Here is a 26,063-nt window from a genome sequence, read left to right as displayed (position 1 = left end):
CAGTGAGTCCACTGCACCGATTTGCTGTACGACATATGGGAAGTGAATGTGATTATATAGTTCATTATCTCAGCAGTCGTCCTTCCATTCCAGGCTAGGCATTTTAGGTTGTAGGCACAAGGTTGAACCATCAGATTGTTGGTGGGTGGAGCTCTTGCGGTGTAAACCTGCAGCTCTACATGTTGGGCGAGGTGGTCGCTCTCGACTCTGGCTATTTTGCAATAACCCATGATCTTATCAAATATCTGAGTTGGCAAATGTCGCAAAAAAAAGCACTTGTGGCGATTTGTCAAATGGTCCCAAATTTATTAGCAACACAAAAAAATGCTTCTCCAATAGAAAAACAGACCTAACTATAACCACCCAGTGACGACTGTGTATACACACACATGATAGGAAGTAAGAAGTAACCCTGCTCACCACCAAAAACTTGGGAAGCATAATGTATGCAGCACTCTAATTCTGAAAGGGCATTGTAATACTGAGGGCTTCCTTGTGTTTGGACAAAGCTATGCCTCTCTGCTGAATTCTACTGAGAACAAAACACACCAGGGGCTGCTTTTATTGATTCCAGAGTAGCCGGCATGGTATTTTACCAACCTAAAGCTGTAATACTGTGCCTGGAATGGTAAAAGGCTTTTGATTTGTTTTTAGATTGGCGTGGATGGCACTAGCAGATCCTATCCTTAAAGCCTTTGCTGCAAAAATGGCAGAATAACAGACATTTGAGGTTAGCAAAATGAGAGTGTCAGTTATGTTATGGAGTGCACCATATAGCTCTTCACCTAAAACTTAGGAACTACCCAGGGTTCCCTACTTCTTTTTTTGCATAATTTATGCGACACTCTAACCTGATAGGGCAGTTTTATAAATTATGCCTATATAAATATATATATGAAAATGAAATGAAAAAAAGAAGCTTATATTGCGCTCTAAACCCGCAGGTATCAAGGTGCTGTGTTGTTGAATTCCCAGACCCCGGACGGGGGAGTCAGACCTAGGATTTTTGCAATGTGGCTTGGCAACGCATTCCATAATTTGGCTGCTGCAAATGAGAAGGAGCACGCACCCCATCTTGCCTTTCGAAATTTTGGCACAATAACTTTTCTGCTTAAAGCTGATCGTAAAAGCCTAGTTGGCATATACAGATGAAAGGAAGACCTGATGGCCAGTGAGCCCTTGCCATGTTGAGCTAGGTGGACGGTGCACAGCACTTTGAAAATCACACGCTTCCTACCTAGAAGCCAGTGAAGATCTCGAAGACCTTCTCTCACACTGAGATATTTTGGGGTGTTCAGTATCATTTGCGCAGCCGCATTTTGCACCAACTGAGTTTGTTTAGAGAACAGCTATTTATATTAAGAGAGATAGCATTACAGTAGTCTAATGGTAATGTGTTTAATGTTATAGCCTCTGTTTTGCGATGCTCCTCCGAAATGAAAGGAAAGATCTACCTGAGGGATCGAATAATATAAAAGCATGCGCTTGCGGTACGACTGATCTACAGATTAAAGTTAAGGGAGGTATCGAACAGAACCCTTAAGGAGACGCATTTGCAGATTGGTGAAGGAAGGGAGCGTGGCCTTGGAAGTCCTCTAAGCAATCCCACTGTCTAGGAATTACTGGAATTAACAGGAGAGGTTTTTGGCCCCAAGAACCCTCATCATTCTAGGGGACTTTATCCCCCAGCTAGTAGAGCACCATTTGCAGTGTGGTGGAAAAAGGGAGCATGGACTCTGACCACCTCTCAGTATTCTTGCTGTGTGGGACTTACTGGAGGTAGCAGGAGGGGTTTCTGGCCCCCAAGGATCCTCAGGATGCAAGGTGACTTCATCTCCAAAAAATCAGTGCACCAGAATGCACGTTTGCAGAGTGGTGGAGAAAGGGGGCATGGCCTCTGAAGTCCTCTCAGCAATAGAACTCTATGGGGACTTACTGGAGGTACCAAGAGTGCTTGTTGGCCCCAAGGACCCTCTGGAACCAAGGGGACTTCATCCTCCAACTAGATGCGCACCAGGAGGTATGTTGACAGAGTGGAGGTAAAAGAGGGCAAGGCCTCTGGCGACTTGCTGGTCCCATTATAAAAAAATACTGTTATTAATATTATTTGGGGAGGAGGCCGGTTTCCCGGGCCTGGCCTTATTGTTTTAAATGAAAAACAAGGGCAGGTTCCCCCTCCTGGGCTGATTTCGGGCCTGGGGACCCCATCACCCGGGGCCTGGCCTCTAGTGTGCGTGCCCTGGTCCCACCGAGAGCACCCACATGTAGGTATCAGGGACCATGGGGGAGCCTCCCAGCCTTCTGTGGGTGCAGGTATTGCTTTGACAGAGAGAAAGCTGCTAACATGCAGCTCCCTCTCTGTCAAGGCAATAGTGCTCTATTTCAGCAAATGAGAACATTTTAAAAGCAAGCACTTTTGTTATGGCTTGGCGGGAGCATTAAAGCTCCTGCAAAGCCATAGGAAACAACTAAGCCCCTGTGTTGGGCACCCCAGGACGCAGCACCCCTCCAACCTTCACTTTAGCCACGGGGAGGTGAAGATCCCTGGGGCCAGGGGTCTGCAACTGAACCCCTTCATTATATCATTTGAGGCCCGGGGAGGTGGCGGTCCCTGGGGCTGCAGGGGGAGAGGGGGGGGCTGCGTTGGCCCCCACATTTTTCTGTTGATTTTCTGTTGATTGCTCCATGGAGGAGGCGGTCCCCGGGACTGGGGGTCCATACGATTATCCCATTAAATAAACATAATACCCCAGGGAGGTGGCAAGCCCCCGTGCGGCGGAGGAGGGGTACATGGGGTCCCCCACTTTGTTCATACACTAGCACCGGGGAGATGGCGGTCTCTGGGGCATCATTTTATTGTTTGCCAAGGAAAGGTGGCGGTCCCCAGGGCACAGGGGTGCTGCATGGGCACCCCTGCAAAATTAATAAACACTGCCCCTGGGTTTTGGTCGACCTGGGTACTTCATAAAAAAAGACACACGAGCCTGCGCATCTTTTTTTAAATGTATTTTGTCACGCATCAACGATATATACACATACATTTTTAAATTAATTAACCTTGCTACTATTAACAGTCTTACTATTTGGCACTTTGAATTAATGTTTTCTCTTTTGTGTAATCCTATCTCCTAACACAGACCCGTGTAATGTTTTTTTTTTGTTTTGTTTTGTTTCCCAATTTGATTACAAGATTATTTTTATCACAAGATAATGAAATGGAGAAGAACATGTCACTGTGCCATCCGAGTTTGATCTATCAAACCACTGTTGTCCTTTCAAAATGATGGCTATTGCATCTTTGCACAACTCTGTCATTTTAACTTATAAACTATTCCAAATTGCTGACCTTCGAAGCAATAAAAACAGCCATTTTTAAGTGTTAGCATTCGGTGAAGGGTAACATCATGCTATTATGATTATAAAATGTTATCCCTTTTTAGGTGACACGTTAATCATTTGGATGTGAACGCAAAAGATAAATATAGAATGCAAGTTGTTTCTTTTTGGAGGTTGGTAATCGAGTCTGCTTGTATATATTCAAAGTATTTAACATGGGTAGGCCATTCTATTCTAAATAATTTTTATTATGTTGTGAACAAAAATTTATGGAAAGGTGAAAACTACATTTCCCGCTTGTTATTGTTCAAAAGACACAGTCAAACAGAATGAAAATAAGAACAAGCATTGGCATAGCCAATAGGTCTCGCCTTTGGGACCTTATAAGTGTTTAGCAATGCAACAGTTGATGTTGTTGCACCAGGGATATTGTGCTCGATACCTAAACACTTACAAGATCCCAAAAGCGAGGAGACCTACTGGCTATGCCAATGCTTGTTTTACATGTCTCTGTAGCCATGCTGCTCAGCTTCAGCATTGATAAAAATCATTGGCAAAATCATTGGCAAAACCAAAACATGCAAAAGGCGAGACATTGATGTTTCCAATGCTTGTTGTGTTGATGTCACTGCCAGCTCTCCTAACTTCATTTGACAACAAAACAATTTTAGAAGAGGCTCCGCACTCACTGAGTGTAAATAAATATCTAACAAAACAAAGAAAACAGAGGTCATAGTGTCCTGCTGAGGTCACAGCGCCTCACAATCTGTTTAATTTTCAATTTCCACCAAACTACAAAATCCATGGAGGGGGCAGCAGTCTAGTCGCCAGAGTAACTCTACCACACAATCTGGAGGGCATAAATCTACCCCCCCCCCTATGTTCGGCTCCCAATCCCTGTAAAGCTCAGTTCACTGTGTCTGTATTTTGTGGTCGCCTTTCCATAGTGCATTCCACTGTATAGCCCTCAGTTCACAACAGGCGACCCCGAACACTTTCACAAAGTGACGTATTCCCTATTAATTAAGGCACACTTGGAATGGAGCATTCATAAACGTAATTAAACGCCTCTTTAGCAGCTGCTTACAGTGCCTCTTCCCAGCTGAAGGTGTTGTGAAGGTTTGTAAACATGCATTAACATTATCTCACGGATAATGAGCGGCCATGTCACCACTATATGGTTAATTCTGAGGTGCCTCACTGGTGAGTTTACACAGATTTACATGAAATGGCCTTTATTTATACACAAATAAACGTCCCCTTTCACGAGTGACAGTCAGGAATTTAAAATGCTCCGATCGTAGCGTTTGGTTTCAAAGCGCTCGATCCCCACGGGAGGAATCCATTATGCGCCCATTAGGGAACTGCGAGCGCTAGTGAGGCTATGTAAGGTAAGCAAAGGGACACAAAAAGTAGAAGAATTAATTCATGAGTGAACAAAGAAAAGATTAATGTAATGTTTGCAACATATGAATAGAGCAGTCTATAATAACAAACATTGGCCGCGCGGCCGTAAAAGTAATACCGCGCGGCCGCGAAAGTGATCGCTATCACGGTGAAAGCAAAAGTGATCACAATGACGCACTCTGTGTTCGCAAAAATGAGAAAAAAAACGCAAGTGGTGACGCGAGTTGTGCGCAAGCGCGTGCGACGGGAAAAAGTGCTGTGCACGATGCGTGCGCTTGTGCTCGTAATAGCAAGCTGGTGGCCGGCAAGGTGGCACTTTTGAAGCAGCTACTAAATGTCTCGCCAGATTAGCGCGTGCACTGGCTCTAGCAAGACCTAAAAAGGGCACCAACCGTTTTCAGCTAATTGTTAATTCTGAAAGATTCAACAAATAATCATTATTGTTATATAAGCCCAACACAGGATGTAAAGAATCAGAGAGGTATTTCATTCCAGTTGACAGATGAGACAGGCCATGCAGAACCCACTCTTGCTGAAGGTTAACAGGAGACATTCAGCCTTCACCTTCTGAGCTTATCAGCCCAGATGAGAGCAGAAGAGAATAGCAGACATTGCTATTAAACTGAACATAAAGCCTTATCGATCAAACTTGTATGTGAGGGTGAACCATTTGAAACTCAGATTAGGCCTTCTGTTGGTCCTAGGATTAGTCTAGTCTTGAGGGCGGGTCTGGTGGCTTAGTGGACTAATGCGTCCGCTGTAGGGATCTATATTTGACCTCATTGTTACAGGCTAAAATCCCAGCTGGTCTACTCAGCCTTCGTCCTTCTGAGATCGATAAAATGAGTACAATTGAGTTGGGTGACATTAAACATCTGATATTAAGCACCAAGCTACCCCCATTATGTATGAACGTGCATTTTACAAATACACGTTATGTAGTGAACACTGCAATTACCATTCCATTTGCCTTTGATGTAGATACAATCATATCGTGCACAGTAGGATAGGATTCTAATTTTAATAAATAATGGAACTATTCACACTTTCCTAGTGTCTAGAGTGTGCTTTTCCTTATTGAAAGAGAGTCTGCGTCCCACTAACTTTACCTGTGATTTATCATAGGACTGATTGTTACCTGAAATACATCTCGTTGAAATACTGCTCAGTGAGCTGGGGGATGGTTGTATTTCAACTGATTGTCTCTATTGGGCAGGCCAACTGACTAAGTCCTTCGTGTCAGGGGGCCTAGAAAACCAAATTCAGGCCATGTTGTAGAGGATGATATAAAAAACGTATCTGTTTGGTTCTGCTTAAGGGACACAAGAAACTGGCATCAGCACACAAAAATCTGTGTGCTGAAGCCAGTTTCTTGTATTTTCTTGTCTGTGTCCTCTGACACGGAGTGTGAACAATTGTTGGAAACAGTGTGCTGAAAACTAACTTTGGGTCACTCCACAGAACAGGGAGCTTTGAGGGCAATGAGGAATCTGCAAATAGAGTATCCACTAGAAAGAGTGTTATTGAAGGTATTTAACTTAGTCTATTGATGGATACTTCTAACCATTCTGCAAAGAATTAACTCCTCCACAATGTAGAGGCTCTCAGGGGGTGGAGGGAGAGTGGAGGTGATAACTGGGGCTCTCAGATCAAAATGTCTTGCAGAACTAATTGGGCAAAGTGTCATGCCAACTCCAAAGGCAACTTTGATACTGGGCACCACTGACACTTGAGGTTTGACTACTGAGCTTGCACTTTTCACTTTTCAAATACTTTTTTATTAGGATTTTAAGAAGGTGTACAACAAAAGGAAAAAGAACGACAAAGCAGTAGTCATTAATTAAGAATTTCAATAGAAGTTGAAGACATATGTAATTATCCTGTAGTCTGTAAGAATCCAAGAAAAAGTTAACGTTAGCAGAAAGATGATAGATATTGACGGCTTGTACAGCATATTTAATCAGAGAAATCCAAGGTCTTAAATCCAAGTCATCTTCTGGTTTCGATTGATCTTTTATCTCAGTTATAAAGATAACATTCGTATTTGCGAAGGGTACTGACAAAGGACCCACTAGAGTGAAAATAAATAATAATAAGACAAACGAGGTAAAGAATAAGAAAGAAATGAAAAAGAAAAAGCGTCGCTAATGGAACTTCCCCACAGTCAGATGCCGCGTCAGGTGTATTCTTCAATGGTCTCCTGATTCAGTAACTAACATCACCTAAGGCATACCATGAGCTTGTATTTTCCAACCAGCATAGTGCTAAGAGGGCAAAATAAGTCTCAGAGTGTTCCAGGATCAAGCCTGAAACATTGGCATCATAGCCCAAATGGCCAGTTATGTTAGGTGTATCTGTAGGGTGCACATACGAGCCAGATGGGCGGCTATCCTCATGCAATAGACACCCTAGATCCTGACCACGACGTAGTTAAAGAGCCAGGTTTTAAGTTTCTTGCAAAAACTCAAAAGACAGAGCTAGAGGCTCCGATGTGCAGCGGAAGGTCGATCCAGGATTTAGGAGCAAGGTGCGAAATAGCTTAACCACTAGCTCTAGTAGTGCAGGGGATTAGCTAGTAGGAGGATGGCTGAGCGGAGGGTTCTGGAGAGCGTGCAGCAGTTGATGTGGCTGTTCTGGTCGGTGGGGTCATATGAGAGACAGAGAGAGAAGATAGCTTGAGAGAGATTTGAAGAGTATGTTTTTGAACTGGAGGCAGTGTAGTTTTTTGAGGTGGTTGGTCATGGGAGGGGCGGCATGGGAGTTAAAACACAGGTCTGGTTTCTCCATTCTAGATGAGCTGAAGACATTTGGTGAGCAGAGATACCTACAGAGAGAGAATTGCAGCATTCTTGTTTGCTGGTTATCAGGGCCTAGGATACTTTTCTTTGGGTGTCACTTGGGAACCATTTGAATATCTTTTTGAGGAGCTTAAAAGATGTAGAAGCAGGATGATGCCTCTGTGTTGACTGGGTTGGTCGTCGACAGTTGTTTGTCCACCACTATGCCAAGGTTCTTGGCTTGATTAGCAGGGTTGTGTGTTTGTTCAAGTTCGACTGGCCATCAGGCCAGAGTCCAAAGAGCGGCATCCTTTCTGAAATGTACTACTTCTCTGTTGTCAGAATAGAGCTTCAGGCAGTTGACCATCATCCAGTTGGCAATTTCAGACATGTGGTGGCGAAGGTGGTCCGGGTGTTGGACCCGTCGATGGAGAGGATGAGTTGGGTGTCATTCGTGTAAGAAATTATGTTGATGCCATGGCATCAGAAGATACCGGCGAGTGGAATCAGGTAAATGTTGAAGAGTGTAGGGCTGACCAAAGATCCTTGGGGTACTCCACAGATCAGGTTGGTGGCCATAGAGGTGTAGGGCACCAGGTTAATCAAATGTGGTCCGAGTGGTCTTGGAGTGTGCAATTCTATGTTAGTGGGGGATGTACAGTTAACAATGAAAAGGGAGTGGTCCATCCAGGTGAGGGGGATAGCTGTTCCACAATGATGTTGTCCAAGTTCATGAAGCTGGTCTGTAGAGATGTCCCACATGGTGGGAGTGTCCTTCACACATTGGTTAGGTCTGAGAGACTTGCGGTCACCCATGAGGTTGATAGCATTTGGGTCTGTGAGGTCTTCAGGTGGAAGTTGAAGTCTCCGAGGAGGATGAATTCTGGAGCTGAGCACCAAGGGGCAGATAAGTTTTGTGATGGTGTTTTTGAAATTGGCCAGTGCTCCTGGTGAGGACTTCACCCAGGTTGGTGAAGTTTAAAGGCCATGTGTTCCAGGTGACTGTTGGAATAAGCAGAGGTGGAGGAGCAGCTGATATTTTCTTTGTGGATAATCGTGAGTCCTCCACTGGGTTTACTAATTCTGTCTTGCCATGTTGCCTTGAAGCCGACCGGGAGATAGCCCCAATGATGTCGGGTGACGAGGCCACGATGAGACAGGTTATAGTCAAAAAGATGAGGTCCAGGGAGAAGTCTTTCAGGAGGTCCCAGCTAGCAACAGCATGTTTGCCAAAGGAGCCAGTATTGAGGAACAGGCATGACAGTGTGGGGCGTACGTTATCCATGGAGGTGTGCAAGGAGTGTTTGTGAGTGTGCTGTGCTGCTGAAGGCGTTGAGGAGGCAGCTCATAAGTGAAGCAGCACAGGAGAAAGTGCCTTCAGTGAATGTGGAAGAGGAGTTGGCATGCGGAGGGTGTAGAGATCGGTGGCACAGTAGCACTTAGGCCTGAGGTTGAAGGTATGAGGATGAGGGTGCTGGGCGCAGACGGTCTTGCCTTAGGCGCACATTCTCAGAGTAGAGGGAACAGGCGTGGGGCCAAAGTAAATGTCTGTATCAAAGTCAGTTCAGTATCAGAAATGGGTACCAAGGGGACAGACAGTGCAGGGGAGTATTCCACTGGTGGTAACCTAAATAGAGTCAAACTTCAGAATCAGGGTGAGTCCTGCTTCACTATCTTATGCTTGTGTATGGACTTAAGACTTATCAGAGGACTTCCAGCAGGAACTGGGACAGAGTTCGGGCCTGTGTCTTTGAGTGGGATCAGGATTGACGCAAGGGCTGCAACTTCTTCTTGTGTTCTGTGACATATAACTTCACCTCTTAGTCCCGGATAGCCTTCTGGTCCATAAGGGAACACTTAATATATGACTTAGAACCATGTCCCGAGGCCAGGCACCAAAAACACACCTTATGCAGGTTTGTGATCAGCATCTTCGTCCTGCAGTTGTGTCATTGCTTGAAAGCTGTCGTTTTAGGTAGCATCTTAGTTGCCCTAGCATACTAAAATGTTTGAAATCATCTGTAAACAAAGACATTTAGGAGCAGTGTTCTTGAGCTGCATTGGAAGGTGCAGAAAGTAAGAAAACTGCCGGCTCAGTTTTGTAAGACTTATTGGTAGGAGTCCACGTCACAGACCGTCCAGCTCGGGATGTACTGCTCTGGCATATATTCTTCGGTGAGGAATCTGCCGTTAGAAATATCCATCAGGAGAACATGTTACTTACCTATGGTAACACTCTTTCCGTTGCACAAAAGCTTTTTATGGTGTCCGAGGAGGGGTCAGCTTTTACATTCACTCATCTGGTGCTCGAGGAAGAAGGTGTAATTAGTGTGACTGAAAAGGAGGCTTTGCTTCTCTTGGAGGCCAATACATTTGAACCCTGGACTACCGTTGAGGCTCAGATGTCTGGAGCTTGTTTTAGTTCTAAGTCCTGTGAAAAGTACATTAGGTCCTGGCAAGTGTTTTCCTTGAAAATTGAGATGTCTCATCTCCTGGTGGCCCATAGATCTGATCCCTGGACTACTGCAGATGCTCAAATATCTGGAGCGTGTTTTAGTTCAGAGTTGTGTGAAAAGTAAATTAGGCTCGGGCAAGCATTTTCTGTTAAACGTTCTTATTTTGTTGAAAATAAATTTTGAGAGTATTCTGAGTGATAAGTATTTGAAAAATAAACCACGCCATTTGTATGGACATTTCTGGGACACCTAAAGATATGTGTTTGCTTTTCCTTCCTATTTTCTGTTCATTTTTCTTAAACAATGCTTTCGAAACAAGCACAGGCAAAACCCATAAACTTGGCATTCTCATTACAAATGTGAGGCCTACCAACTTTGCCAATGCTTGTTTATTGGTTCTAAAAGAGCAACAGTCCCATACATATCAACAACATTTTATCAATACCCTTCACCTTGAGACCCTCACGGGTGAGTAACGCGCTTCACAAATCCCTGATTGATTGGATATTGTATATAAAGCCTTCAGGACAAACAAATTTTTAATCGAATATTAGTTACCAAACAATTTTTTCGATTTGATGCAGTTTTTATCTGTGAACTATATAACTTGCTGAACTGACCAAGTGATATTAGACAGGTCTGTGATATTGTTGGACATAACCATTATTTGAGCGGAGTGAACTTCACCTAGTGATGTGACAGTCAACAGAAAATATAGTCACCTGCATATAAAGCTTACTTTTAGGAAGATTTCTTAATGTTTCATTGCTCTTATCGCACGTTTTATCAGCTGATTCTCCGAACACATTGAGATTTCTAAAGGTGCTTTATACATTTTTATTTGTCTCTTTATTTATCCAGTATTTCTTTTATTGATTAGATATTAATTTATTTACTTTTTGTTAAAGAAATCTGCTATGGAGCAGCAAAAAGTAAATAGCACAATAAACATACGTCTGTATGAACTAATTTTTGTTGTGTAATACAGTAATTTCTGCCCAATCATTAGTCTGATCATTTACTGCTTACCACCATAGATCCCTTCTTCTTCCAGCACATTGTCACAGGTGTAGAACTGAAATACAAAGGCAACAGTGATTAGGTCAAAGCTTTCAGGGTACTAAAGTAATTCCTTAGATTATGAATCTCATTGCATTTTCCTCACATCTTCATTTAAATCATTAAATGACCCTACTAGGCTATGTGTAGCGTTTAACAAATAGGTATTTTGGAGTTTGTAGAAGTTCTGTGAACAATGATGCCCTAATGAAGAGCCATCATGCAAGAAGCCAATACTAACATTTATTTCAGAACTGTGTTTTGCATTTTTCCTTTCTTTACCTTATTTGACATAAGTGGTAAAATTAAAACATATTTGTTGCATTGTAAGAATTTTGAGTTTCCCTCATTATTCATAAAGTGTAACCATTTTGTATGTTACCTTTACGAGTATAACGCATCTAAAACATTCTTGTATTCTTTTTCTATATGTTCTAGATTAGATATCAGATTTTGTGACCCTTCTATTTGACTAATACACGAGTATATCCTTAAGTTCCTTTACAGTCTCTAAATCTTTCTGAACATTTATATGCAACAAAACTTGTGAACACTTCCTTGTCCGGTTTCGCACATCATGGCCCTGGAGCAACAAAGATCCTGGACTGTAAACTCGGGCAGATGTAGTGCAGGCGAAGGCAGATTTCCTTGAAGGTTAAGCTACCTCAAAATAGATCTGACGTTGGAATTTAAAGAAGACATGTTCAAGGGCTTCTAAGATGTGCCTGATCACTTAGGCTCTAGGGCCGACTCGCTGGTTAAAGACCCAGAGCTAAAGAAACTGATTCAAGGTTTAACTATTTAGAGAAGATTACTAAGGAAATATACCAAACCCCAGTATCCTGGGAACAAGTTCTCTCAGCTGTTATCAATTGGAAAATTGATCCTGACAGAAGAATGCATGGTGTGAGCATGGTGTACAGGAAGCCATGGGCCTGCACCTCAACGTACTCATGGTAAACGCTTTGTCTTTCTGTTAGGAAATGCAAATGTCGAAGTTTGACTGGACAGAATTCACAAGGTTGGCATGAAAATATCCAGTGCCTTTTGCGAGAAAGAGGAAGTGATGGCAGCAGAGAAAAACCTCTTCAAAATATCTTCAAAGGACATTTCTTCAATGATCCAGAGAAATCTTGATTTCAGGCTCATCACGAGCAAACTGCAACAGGTCAACATGAGTTAAGAATGAGATTTTCCATTTGCTATTAGCTTTGAACTGTGAAATGGGCCTCCTTGCATAGCCTCCTCCTTCCTGTCCTGTTCTCCCATCCCCTGTTTTCCCATCCTCCTGGTGGATAAGCTGCAACTCTAATGGAAACTCAAGTAGCCCATAATCACAGAAAATGTGTAATTGTAATATGTGAATTTGGCCAGCTACCTTGACTTTCTTCCACATAGACCCATCAGGGGCTGGTACTGATGACATAGCAGTATTTGTATGATGCCCGGTGGTGGCAGCAGTTTCACGCATCACAGATGGGTGGTAATCATCAAAGGCACGCCTGCTCCGTCTCAGCACTAGCTCCCTCCAAGCTGGATCTCAAGTGGGTGTTCATCTTCGGATGTTGCAGCATTCCAAGCCAGACCAAAGCTTCCATATTGGGGGAGGCAATGTCTCCTGCTGTGTGTCAGTCCAAATATCGGGCAGCAACAGCACTAGCCTTTCAGTCAATGGCAGCGATGCTAGATTACACAATGTTGCTCCTTAGTTAAGCGCTGCGAGGCCCTAGGGCAGTTATGCGCTATACAAATGCAATTTTTCATTTCATTTCATTTCATTAGTTGAATGTCTTTATGGAGATGGATTTGGGAACTGCTCTGGAAAACCACTCCTAAGCTGGATTGACTCCTGACCTTGCTCTTTCTGGCAGACAGCTTCTAATTAATGTTCCTCACACTGGGCTTCTTCTCCCTAGACAGTTTCTCCTCTTGCAGGGCCCAACACTCTCTTTCCATCATCTGAGCAGGCAAGCAAGTGTCTAGGTATTAGGCAGACCCTCAGCTCCTACAGCAAAAAAGTGCAGAGTTTATGAGACATCCCCTCACCTCTGGGAAACTGGATGCCATCCAGACAACAGCCCTGGTCACACAGCAGCTCTTGAAGTACTCTGCGGAGCATCCACTGACCGCTGATCAGGAGAACTTGGAACTGGAACAAAGTAGGGTTGTTTGGGTCCGACATATATACTTATTTTCCATGCAGGCTAGGTAGACAAACTGTCTCAGATTTCAGAACCGGTCTGGGATGGTTTTCTTTCAGATGTAATTATCTGGCTGTATCTCAGACACATCTTTTGTGCTATGTGATGGCACTCAACCAGGTAGCTACAAGAAGGAGTGTCCAAAGCAGTGGCACAATAAAGTGTAAGATCTCTTCGCTTGGCTGTTGTCAGACCTCCTGATGAAGTAATTTGGGACACAAAAATGAGAATCCCCTGCTAGACACTTTCTTACCTTTAACAATAGAAACTGCTGATCCACTCCAACCATTTACTAATTGGATGTGCTCAGAAGAAACAATCCACAGACCTTTGCTAAAAAGAACTTCATAGAATTTCTAGGGGTAAACCTATCTCAATCATTCCTCACCTCATCAGGATTTCCACCCTCCAGCCAGAGAGATGTAATCAGTACACTGTCTGTGGAAGCTAGATCCAGTCTCCATCTTGTGCTATTAATCAATCATTAAATCAGGATTTATAAAGCGAAGCTAATCACCCGATAGGGTAAGCAGGTGCTTTAAGAGCCATCCAAAATGGACCCCACCACTGGCCCCAGCACTTAAACTCTCACCACACACAACATCTTATTACACCATCCAGCTACATAGATGCACTTGACACACAAACAGCATGCCAACACAAGGGTCTGGAAGACACATTCAGGTGGAACTTGACAAGAGTGTGGTCAATAGACTGCACTCTCCTTTGACACAGGAAAAAAAATCTGGTCAAGACTATTAATTCATAAAACACAGTACACTGCCACCACCACTTAATGTAATAAACCGAGGGCATGAATAGTAGTCCCATGTGACCTATAGGGACATGGTTAGTGTGCCCTTTAAGTTAAAAAGACAGGTCTTGGATCTTGTGTTTCCATGAACAGGCCTAAGGCATCCATAAAACAGGACCTCTGATCTCTGAACCTATGCTGATTCAAAGGGCTGCCTGGCAGGAATGCCCTCTGTCCCTTTTGTTTTTTTGCCTCATCATTAAGCCACTAGCTGTCACCCGCCATACACATGGGCGAGACTGCGGAATCCCGCTTTGAGACGGTCTGCACTCAATCTTGTTATATGCTGATGACTTACTCCTGTATCTTTGTGACGTGCACCCCATTCCTCCTAGTATAGCACTCATATTTTACCAATTCGCAGTGCTTTCAGGCCTTAACCCGATGCGTCCTGGGTGCTGCGCACGACCAACGGCCAAAGCAGCCCCGCCCACTTCATTGAACGCACGCACCACGGCGGAATGTCTGCCGCGGTAAACGGGTTAAGGTCAATTAGGCAGCTTCCTTAATGAGAGTGGCAGGTTTCTCAACGTAAGCTATAGTGAGGTGCCGCGACCACCCGTGTTGAGAAATCTCGCCAGGAGGTGGTCTTGCGTTGGCTATTCCTCACTTGCCAATTTAACGTTGGCGAGCCACGAGAAAGGAAAAACTCAGCTCCACTCTGCTATGCAGAGTTTTCAGAACTCCACACTCTACGCAGAGTGGAGAAGCTCCACAAGCGGAACAGAGTTTACTGCCAAGGTTCATCCTGCTTACTGTTTTAATAATGCTGACCTGACATTGAAACCCGTACGTTTCAATATTTGGGCATCCGTGTCTATTGTGAGACTGCAGACTTGTTTGATGGCAGTCCTACCGGGGAAGTCTCATCGTTGCAGGTGCAGGTGGGGTTTTGGAGACTGCTCCCTCTTTCCGTTGCCGGACAGATAGCACTTGTTAAGATGGCGATACTGCCAGCCTGCTTTATTATTTTGCTAACCTCCCCCTTTAAATACCAAAATTCTTCTTTCAACCGTTTGAAATCCCACTAGGGAACTATTCTGGCACAACACATGCTCCAGGGCTGAACATTACTACTTAGCCTCCCAGCTACAGTGGGTGGCCCGATGGATGGTGGGTCTCCAGTTGCCGGACACGGCCACAATCTACCCTGCTTCAAGGCTGACTCGCATACTGTATCTCTTTCACCCCTGCTCACAAACACCATCGCCGGGTCCCATGCTGCTGCGCGTAATGCGCCGTTGTAATAGATGGAGTCTATGCCTCACTAGAACAAATCAGCCCTATGTCCCAGCCATGCCACTCTTGGGCACCCCCCAGGGAGGAGAGGTCACCTCTTTGAGCTTGCTGCTTGGCACAAGGTAGGCCTCCACACAATAGGTGAACTCTACCATGATGGCTCTCTTTTAACCTTTTAGTTTCTGATTGAAGATGAAGGTCTCCCCAGTGTTCATTTTCTCCTTGAGACAGTGAGAGCACACTGGGGAGGCTGACTCGCATACTGCATCTCTTTCACCCCTGCTCACAAACACCATCGCCGGGTCCCATGCTGTTGCGCGTGATGCGCCGTTGTAATAGATGGAGTCCATGCCTCACTTGAACAAATCAGGCCTATGCCCCAGCCATGCCACTCTTGGGCACCCCCCAGGGAGGACAGGTCACCTCTTTGAGCTTGCTGCTTGGCACAAGGTAGGCCTTCACACAATAGGTGTTACTTTTAGTTTCTGATTGAAGATGAAGGTCTCCCCAGTGTTCATTTTCTCCTTGAGACACTGAGAGCACATCGGGGATGCATGCAACAGGAACTTCTAATACACCTCACACTCCAATATCTTCACCTTATGGGGACGGGGCATCATGATCTAACACGCTGGTTTGCTGAATCTTTGAGCACAGACACGGCGCTTCCACTTGTCCCTTTGTGTCGCACTGGGAAGCGGACCTGGCTTGCCCATGTTCAGACAAGGAGTGGGTGGCCATCCTGGAATACCCAGCCCTTGTTCCATGTAACACTTGTTTCCGCCTTATTTAATACTATCTACTTCACAGAGCCTATCTGACCCCAGATAAGATAAACCTCTATAACTATCACACTGATACAGTTTGTCCCTGCTGTGACCTATCTGATGTTGATCTTATACACATGCTCTGGGCCTGCCAATGCCTTCATCGTTACTGGTGAGTGTGACTACACGCTTGAGCAATTGTACAGGGCTATCCACACTACACTCCTGGCAGATTTGCCTACTAGGCCTCTGCCTCAGGGACAAGAAGTACAAAACCACCAACAACTTTAACGGCACTCAGACCAATCAGAACGCTGCATTGCAGCTCAAGGGAGCCTGGGTGCTTACCAATCACAATGCTGCATTGCGTTGTGATTGGCTGAGGTGAGCCTATCCTGCTTCCTGTTCCAACAGAAGCTAGTAAGAGAGGTAGCCGGTCAGTCGGCAGGCAAGTGTTTTTTTTGGGGGGTGCGGATTTCTCTCCACTTTCCCCCCTGCCCCGCCCCACCCCTCCCCACCCTGCCCCACCCCTCCCCACCTCACTAGAGATTTGTGGGAGCAGGCGCGACTGCAGGGCACAACTGCGGCGCTGCCCTGAATGCTTCCCTCTCCCTCTTATATTTGTATATTTTTTCAAAGAGTTTGTTACTCTGTACTAATGCTTTTTCTTTTACCCCTAAAATGACATGACGTTGACTTGCTACAGAGTTTCAATGTTACTGTTTCTTTTCATGTACTATGTTGCAGTTTTCAGATAACTATCCTGGCATTTTATGAGATTACTTTCATGAAAGAATGTGTGTCATTGGTATATTGTGAATGACTATGTTATGTAAAACTACAAAAGTAATAAACAGATTTAAACAAAAAAAAGGCCTAAGGCATCCATGCATATGCAAGATGAGCGTACTTGCAGGGCCAACAAGCAGGTCAGGGTACCAATTTTATTTGCAGTTCAGCAGTTTGGCGGGAACATTCCCATCCCAGAAAATAGCAATATCAATGTTTTGAAAACAGGAATGACAGCATAATAATGCAACAGGGACAGGAACAATGAGACTGTTTCAAAGGCAGTGATGTACAACTAATATAAAATGTAACTTTTCACATGTAACTCACCTTTTGAGGGCTGAAAATAATTTTGTACTTCCTGGTCCTCCTTGCAGTCTTATCAGCATTGACAATCCCTTAAAATACATAAGCATACAAACATATATGCGTCTGAATGAAAACCGAGATAGATGATACTAGTGGTAATAAGGGCACTGGTAATCAAAGTAGACATGTTATCTCAAATATTTGGGGTCACAACCAGAAGATTTCTTAAGTTCTAAAAGGTAACGCCAACGTTTTCTTAGAAAAGAACAACTGGCAAGTGTCTCTCACCCTTGCCAAACATTTATGCTAACAAACATACACTTTACAACAAGCTAATATTTATTATGAGCTATTCTCCTGCAAATATTATGAGTAAGAATTATTGCCATGATTTTTAAAAACGCAGCAAACAAAGGGAACTTAAGGGTGAGCCATACTTCAATCATATTTCATCACACATCCCAATCCTATTAGTTTAATTTGCACGCAAATTATAACTAATTATTTACAGACTACCCCTTCTAAATGTATTGCCCTGAGGCCTGAAGTATGAGATTTCTCTTTTAGCATCCCTCTAGCAAATGGCCCATCTGCTTTTCTCCGCAACAATTATTGATATCTTTTATAAACTTTTCTTACATGATAGTCTATGAAGCAAGGAGGGGAGTCCTCATGCTTGGCTCATTTAAGTTACTCTGAACGAACAATTTTATCATGAAGCACACAAAAGTTGCTGCTATTGCATCTCTTTTTTTAAAACATATTTTATTGACTTTATTGTATTTAAGAGTCATACAGTGTAATAAAATCAAACATTTTTAATTTTACCAAATTATGAAAGAGCTATAAGTGAACTCTCATTCACGACAAGTGCTGGTATCATTTAAACAAAACTTCTTACTCTCAGTTCCCTACCACACCCCTCCCCATTGCAGATCATTGCCATATGAAAGGGATTGGGGTGTTCTTGTTCCCATTCTTAGGTTTGGTGATTTCCCAGGCTAGCCGTCTCGATTCTCGGTAATCTAGGTATTAATTACCCTCGGTCATATCTGGGGAAGCTTGGAGTCTCTTGCTTCGTGATTCAGGTTGTACCGAGCTCCTCTGAGGAGATGGTCCCATTGGAGTGGATTCTCCTGATTCAGGATCTGGGTCTTTTATACTATCTACTAATGCTTACCAGGCACTGCCCCACTCCACTGACCCAATCTCTCGACGGACATTCCTAAGTTGGCCCTCCCCTTGCCTCCCGCTCATCTTTCCATTTCCATTTCTTTTTCCCATATTGAGATTCAGGGTCCTTCAGGTGCCTTCCAATGCCTTGTTATTTCTTTTTAGCCAAAATAAAGGCTAGGTCCTGAAACCTGCTAGTGACCCATGTTTTGGAGGTGTGGGGGAACAGTCCCAAGAGTCAGTGGGGAGGGGCACAGGGAACGGACTCAATTGTGTTTGTAATTTATTTCCAGTTGTCCTGTAACGCTGTACATGTCCAAAGCATATGGAACAGCTCTGACCCTAGTTTTTTGCACCTTGGGCATTCTATCTCCTCACTGAGGAAAAATGTGTTGATACGTCCCGGGGTGAGGTATGCCCTGTGTAGGATGAATAAATTAATTACCCGGAAACTTGCATTTCTCGAGACTCTGGTGTTCCCAGCCAGCACAGCTTCTCAGTTTTTGCGTTCACTAAGGATGTTCTAGTCCGCTGCCCAGCGATCCCTCAGCACAGTCAGCCGTTGTAGGGTATCCCTCCCCATTGCTTTATAGAGGCATTTGACCGCTGTAATTCTCCCTCTCGCAGGGCCGATGTATCTACAAGGGTTTAGGGACCAGTGTCTGTAGTCTGTGGTCCTGTAGATAACTTCAAGTCACGGGATGGATTTGGGCCTATGCTCTGTAACCTTTTGCACAATTTCTCTCTCCCTAGCACAGAAATGTGGTATGGAGAGCACACAGACTACTCTTTCTGCACGTATTTTTTCCTGTTTCCGTTTCATTATATTTTGGTTTGTATATATTACATAGCTCTCCGTTTGGCACTATTTGCAGCCTTGAAAAAGTTACTATGTAACGAAACGCGTGTCGGCTGCCGATCCATCGCTCTACAGGAAGCTTACTGTTTCACATCTTCCATCTGTGTAATACTGTGTTATTCCAATCTATGTGCTTTGAATCAAATTGAATACGATCCATCATTCTATAGTAAGTCGACTGCATTACACTTTCCATCTTTGTAATATTGTACCATTGTGACTTATGTGCTTTGAACTAAAGTGAACGAAATGTATCAAGAATAATGCGGAGTCTATATATCTCACACACATTAAATAGTACTAAAAACTGCTCACTGTTTGTATAAATAGGGTATTTTTGGACAGAATAATTTTGTATGAATAAATCATAGAACAGGTCAGAGGGCCGAGGTTATCCTTATATGTTGTATGTACACTGGGTTTAGTTTAACCGCAGTGAGTAGACACCCGAGGTAGTGGGGTGTTTGTGTCTAACCTCGAGGGGCACCAGTACTAAAGATCAGTCTCTAAGCGACACAAAGAATGATGTGCTACCATTGAAACCACAACTGCCATTTGTGTATTCTTGTATCTACAAGGGTCATGATATGGAGGCCCTGACATTTCCGCCCCCCAGTGTTCTCGGATCGCTGGCACCCCCATTCCCCCATATAGTAGGAAATGACGGTGGGGAAGGTTCAGGTCTTCTCTAAAGTCATCGAATTGGAGAAGTTCACCATCTATGTAGAGGTCGCCCAGTCGAGCTGCCCCCCTTGTTCCCATTCCCTAAGGCCCTCCCACTGTCCCCCATGCAGTAGTATTTGTAGTATTGATATTGGGAGATCAGGTGAGTAAGTGATCCGAGCATGTGTTTTTAAGAGGCATTTCCTCCAGCAGCCCAATACCACTTGTACCTCGCCTGTGCCGTCAAGTACTGTTCCGGCCACTCTAAATAACATTCTCACATTCTAGTATGTTCAAATCTGGAGTGAACGGTCCTGTTTTGCGTGTCTGTCTCTGTTGATCCGCCACCCACTGGACAAACCACTGTAGTTTCCCAGCCAGGTAATATCTTTCAAAGTCGGCGACTTCAAGGCCCCCTACCCTAGTCTAGCGCGGCATTGTTTTCAGGGTTACACCTATGATCAGCACCCTATAGAAAATTCAACGTTAGGGAATGCAGGTCGGTAAGCAATTTTGTCAGTATCAAAGTTGGCAGTACTGTAAAAGAATAGAACAGGCGCGGTAGTGCCACCATTTTTAAGAGCGTCACCCTCCCAGCTAACGACAACAGTAATCCTTTCTATAATTTCATACTGGTCTTCAAGGACTGTACAGCCGTCACCATATTTCCCTCTAAGAGGTCAGGTTGAGAGTGGTATATTTTCACCGCTAGATACTCCAGGCACCTGGGTTCCCATTTGAGATTTCCTAGCCCATTAGGGAGGTCTCCATCTCTTATCAATGGGAAGAGTTTAGACTTTTGCAAATTAACTTTCAACCCAGACATTTCCCCAAATTCTGTCATGAATTCCTTAGCACCAGTTAGTTCCCCAAGAACATCAGTAAGTCATCAGCATGTAGCGCTATATGGTGTACACTGTCTCTCAGGGTTATTCCACTGTACTTAGTGCCTGTTTGGGAGAGGCAGGTCAACAGCTCCATGGCAGGGCAAACAGCAGTGGGGAGAGGGACCACCCCTATCTCGTGCCAAGTTCTACCATGTACTGCTCTGAGATTGTGCGACCCATCTGGACACGCGCCAGGCATCTCATAAAACGCAGTCTGACCCATTTAGAGAAACCCTGTCCCCATTGCATTAGTTCCATGACCTCATAGAGGAACACCCACTCAAGGCTATCGAATGCCCTTTTCAATATCAACAGCAAAGACAATTCCCTCCCCCACTGTCCGGTAATGTGCCTCCATGAGTGACAGAAGGCGACGTATGTTAAACGCAGTGCTTCGGCCTGGGAAGAATCCCGCCTGGTCTGTAGGGATAAGGGCAGTCATATATGGCAAGAGTCTTGTTGCTAGTAACTTGCTGAGTATCTTATAATCTAGATTAAGCATGGATAGGGGTCTGTAGGCCCCACAGTCCAGTGAGATTTACCTGATTTGAGGGGGGGCAATCAACATCTCCCGTGTGGTGTTAGGAAGTAGCCCTCTAACCAACGCCGCTCCAAACCGGTCTACTAGTTTAGGGGCTAACTCCTCTATATAGGCAGCATAAAATTCTACGTGGATCCGGTCAGTTCCTGGTGTTTTGCCTCTAGCAAGTCCCTTTATAGTTGCCCTTCCCTCTTGTATGTCTATAAGGGCCCCCAAATCCTCTGCTTCCAGGGCGGGAAGTGGTATGGTCGCTACGTGTTTCCTGATAGTTCCCACTTCCTGACTCAACCTATTGCAGTATAAATTGGCACAGAACCCCAGGAGCCTCTCATTGATCGCCTCTGGTCTGTTTATTCTATGTCCTTCACGGTCCTCAACTTCTAGTATTGGGGAACCCATCTGGGCCGGGTTAGCCAACTAAGCTAGTAAGGAGCCCACTCTGTATCTTTCCGTATGGGTCCGTTCCATATATTTTTCATAATCAAAACAATGTATTCATTCTATTTGTGTGGCCACCTTCTCTTTAGCATCCATAAGGGTCTCATCCATCTCAGGGTGCCCTGGTCTTTATTTTTCTAGGGCTCGAGATGCCTGATGTGGAGTCTCTAGGTCCGTCTCAAGTGTACGTCGGACTCCCACAGAGGTTGCCATACATCGACCACTAAGTACTGCCTTAACGGCATCCCATTTGCTCAGTCTGGATGAAGTTGTATTGATGTTTTCAATTAAGTAATTTGAAATGTGTCCTCTGATGTCCTCAAGAAATACCTGATCCTCTAGCACTTCTGGTTTAAGCTGCCATGTTGGTGTACGCTGACATGAGTGTCCCCATCGTATATGGAGGAGGGCTTGATTTTGGTCTGATATTGTGCATGTTAAATAATCTATGGTATGTCTGGGGAGCATAGGAAAGTGTTCCGCCTGACATGTAGCTCATGCCCAGGTGAGAAATAAGAGTAGTCCCTGATCATGGGATGCAAGTGTCTCCAGAACCATATTAGTCTGCTCTGCCAGTTTTTAAAGGCCCTCGCTGTTCTGTGTACTGGAGTTTCTCTAAGCAGGGATGTGAGAGGTCCATCAATTGGTCAGCTCTGCAGTTAAAGTCTCCTCCAATGATTATGGTGTGAGGAAGGTAGGCTGCCAGAGTGTTCGAGAGCCCAGCCAGGAAAGTCCCCTGCTCTGTATTGGGTCCATAGACGCTAACTTTTGCTACATCTCGCCCAGCCAATCTGCCTGTGACTACCACATATCAGCCTTCTGGGTCTATCAGATTCCCTGTGCACTGGAATGGGAACCCGGCCATGATCCAAATCATCACTACCCTGGCGAATGCCGAATACGATGTATAATATACCTGACCTCGCCATCTACGCTTGAGTGCCACCCCTTCCTTAGCTACTAAATGGGTTTCCTACATTAAGGCTATATGAACCCCGTGTTTATTCAAGTAGGAGAATATTTTGTATCGTATGGACATAGTATGCTGTTCCACACGATAACCTTATATGTTTGGAGGCCAGCCATTAAAGCTAGTCAGAAGAAGCCCTGAGGTGCCCCTCCAGCATTGTGCCCTTCATTCTTATATGTGGGAGCCCTTCTTCTCATACTGATATATAAATTCCTGGCATATGACATCTGCAACCCCCTTAACTACTAAACCTATTAAACCCCAACTCCCCCACCCCAGGACAAGTGAGCAAGCCCCCCCCCCATCCAAACATATGCAAACTGTGCAACAATAGTAAACCTGTGGGGTTTTCTAACCCTCTTTCGCTCTGGAATCGTCCACTCCCGCAGCTCCATAGGACTCTCCCTCACCCACTAAATGGTTCAAATCTAAGGAAACCCAACCCCGAGGAGTCCACCTCGCCCCCAATCCCATCTCTGGGATCATTCCTGGCATGTGTCCATCTCTCACAGTCCCTCATTCTACTTGCGTTAAGGAAGAGGAATCAGATAATCTCGCCTGCTGTTCTGGGGGTGACTGTTGACAATTCCTGACTGGGTCCCCCTTTCATATAGGAGCTGTGTCCGAGGTCTGAGTCTTTGGCACCATCTCGAGGTAAAAAGGATGCTTCGCCTGTTCTAGATGCACTCTACTAAGTGATCGCCGCCATCCCCACTCTGTCCAACTCCTGTTAAGTTTTAGCCCGGGAAGGGGCTCCTATGGGTCTGTTTCTTTCTCCCCGCTGGCAGCTGCTCCCCTTGTACATTGTTCTAGGGAACTGCAACTAGGACCTTGCTGATCAATTCAGTCCCATACCTCCCGAGGTGAATTAAAGAACTGAGAGCCAGTTGGAGTCGTGCGGGAAAGAGCATCGCGTATTGGATTTTCATTTGATGCAGTTTTGTCTTCACTGCTAGGTAGGATGAGCGATGTTGCTGAGAAATGTTGGAGAAATCGGAGAATATTCTGACAGTGCTATTGTCTACTATCAAATGGTCTTTCTGTGGGGCCTGCTAGAGCACCTGATCTCTATACTTGTAAAATAGCAAGGGCACCACCACCGGTCGCAGCGGTCCTCCAGGAGAGAGAAGTTGTGCGGGTGCTCTATGGGCTCTCTCTAGAGCATAGTAAGGGGATAAGCCTTGCATGGCCCTCAATTCAAGTATGCGCACTTGTGCTTCCAGTGTTGTCAATCTGTCCATTGTTGATGTTAGGGTTGGTTTCAGATCCGCTACCTCGGCCTCTGTCGCAGTGACCCACTACGCTAGCTGGCGATGGTCAGTCCTCAAGAGTCCCTTATCTTCTAGTATGGTGTTGATCTTGGTTGCAACGGCCATCTTGGAGGCCGCCATAGCCTGAAGAATGTCCTGTAGAATTGGTCCCGCATCAGGGTCGCTCAGTAATGGACTGGTAGGGGCCATCTAGTTAGTATCCTTTGTGTCCGCCTGATTCTGAACGGAGGGTTCAGAATCCCACTTCCCAGCAGTGTTCCCTATTTTGCCGATAGTAGCGGAGGGAGGTAGAAAGGGGTTTCCACCACCAATATGACAGCTACTAAGCAAGGTTCAAACCCCACTCCGGTTGTCCAGGGCCAAAGAAAGGGGGTCAACTCAGATACTAGGCAGGTCACCCTTCGTAATGTCCAGCTTTAATCGAAAGCTCACTCGGCCCAGGAATCGTACTCAGTGCGGTGCAATATAGGGGCCCAGGTTCTGGTCACCCTGCAGTGATGTACTTGCCACTGGCGTATGCCCGCAGATAGGATAGAGCCCTCCTTCAGTTCAAGTTTCCCTCTCAGGGTGATCAGTGTGTTCATATGTCTCCCACTAGCTTCATCTGTTTTGTAGCTTGGGCATTTCAACTGTTTCAGCCGTATCAATAGTGATTCGGTGAAGGTCAGTGCCAGGTGGGTTCTCCATGCAAGCGCCGGCCTCTTCCTTACGGAACAGCTCAATTCTTCCAGCTATCCCACCCGGCCTGGGGAAGCTGTGACTCACTGTGTGCCCACCAGTTTGCAGGCCCTTTAGGCCCCCACTCTCCCGTCTGCTCACGGTCACTTTCCAGTTTCGCAACTCCCCACAGCTCCACCACCTCAGGTCAATGCTCCTCATGATGGGGTATGTTTTTGCGCCACCAAAGTCCCTCACCCGGTTATTACAGTAGCATCATGCTGGTCCGATGCACAGTCCTCCGCTGTATAGGCAGGGTGCTCAGTCTGCGTCTTAAGCTGCACTCCATGCTCTCTTGTTCAGGTAGTCGACGCAGCATGCAGTAAGCTGGCCGGGTCTGCACCGTGGGTCGCTCAGTAATGGAGGAGCGGCAAAGTGGCTGAGGTTAGTTCGCTCTCTCACTTCCCGGCGGCAAGGCACTGTCCACGATTGTCACACTCTCTCCCCTTCTCACTGCGAGGTCCCCAGGTTGTCGGGTCGGTCAATTCCCTATAAAGGCAGAACGTAGGGGAGGTGCCTACTCTCCAGTGTCCCGGGGAAAGCCCCCTCCGCCTTGCAGTCGACTCCTTTATTAGCGGTGAGTCCAGCTTTCTCCCAGGCCTTGTTCGGCGGTGGCGGCCGGCATCTTGTCGCATGGCTGCGTCTTCTTCCAAGCGAGGTAGTCATCTGCAGTCGTCGTTTTCGGCGAATGAACGTATTCGCCCGATTCCCCAGTACTGTGGGGGTACTGGAGGGGTTAATTGGATCCACTGACAAGTTCAGTTCTGCAGAATGGCACTGAGTGGGGATCGGCTGGCAGGAGTTACACAGGAAGCCTCCTCCTCCATCGACTGCTGGCTACGCCCCGCTGTTATTGTATCTCTGTTTGGCTAGTGGCGGGTAGCTGTGAAGAGCTAATGGGGAGTATGGACCTCCAATGCCGTTACAGAGCTTAATTTACATACAGATGATTTGCATGGTATACAAACCTTTTCAAATGACTGTATTTGTGAGGTTCTAATCCTAGACTGTGAAATGGTGACACATGTGTGGTACTCAGGACTTGGTCGACAGATATTTCCTGGTTGGAAGTGCAGTGATGAAGGGGGAGTTGAGATAAGTTTATCTGTTTATCTTCTATTACCCCTTTTCCCTATTCCACTTGCTATAAGCATAGACATGGCCACATTTACCATCGGACTCTTCACATGGAATGTGAATGGCCTACTGGAAAAAATCAATTGGGGACAGTACTCAGCAGCAAAAAAGCATGCCACAGGCATTCTCCTCCTAGAGGGGACCCACTTGATGAAACCAGCTGGCATTTCTTGGCCAGATGTGGCTTCTCCACTAGTTTACATGTGGGATTCACAAGATGGCTGAGAGGTGTAGCTATACTGATTAAGCACAA

General features: G+C 45.3%; 1 protein-coding gene across 1 annotated transcript in view; it reads right to left on the bottom strand.

The window, feature by feature from the left end:
* The window catches only part of VPS33B (VPS33B late endosome and lysosome associated), an 806,019-nt gene that overhangs the window by 677,226 nt on the left and 102,730 nt on the right, over positions 1-26,063 (bottom strand). The window contains exons 6-7 of the mRNA XM_078683255.1: positions 17,176-17,243; positions 11,006-11,051 (exon numbers count right to left, since the gene is read on the bottom strand). Of these exons, the coding sequence (XP_078539381.1) occupies positions 11,006-11,051; positions 17,176-17,243 (114 nt within the window). The remainder of the gene's footprint in view (positions 1-11,005; positions 11,052-17,175; positions 17,244-26,063) is intronic.

This window comes from Lissotriton helveticus, chromosome 3_1, assembly GCF_964261635.1.
Source record: "Lissotriton helveticus chromosome 3_1, aLisHel1.1, whole genome shotgun sequence".
NCBI lineage: Eukaryota > Metazoa > Chordata > Amphibia > Caudata > Salamandridae > Lissotriton > Lissotriton helveticus.
The sequence above is the reverse complement of the archived record's forward strand: the minus strand, read 5'-3'. Positions and strand labels throughout refer to the sequence as shown.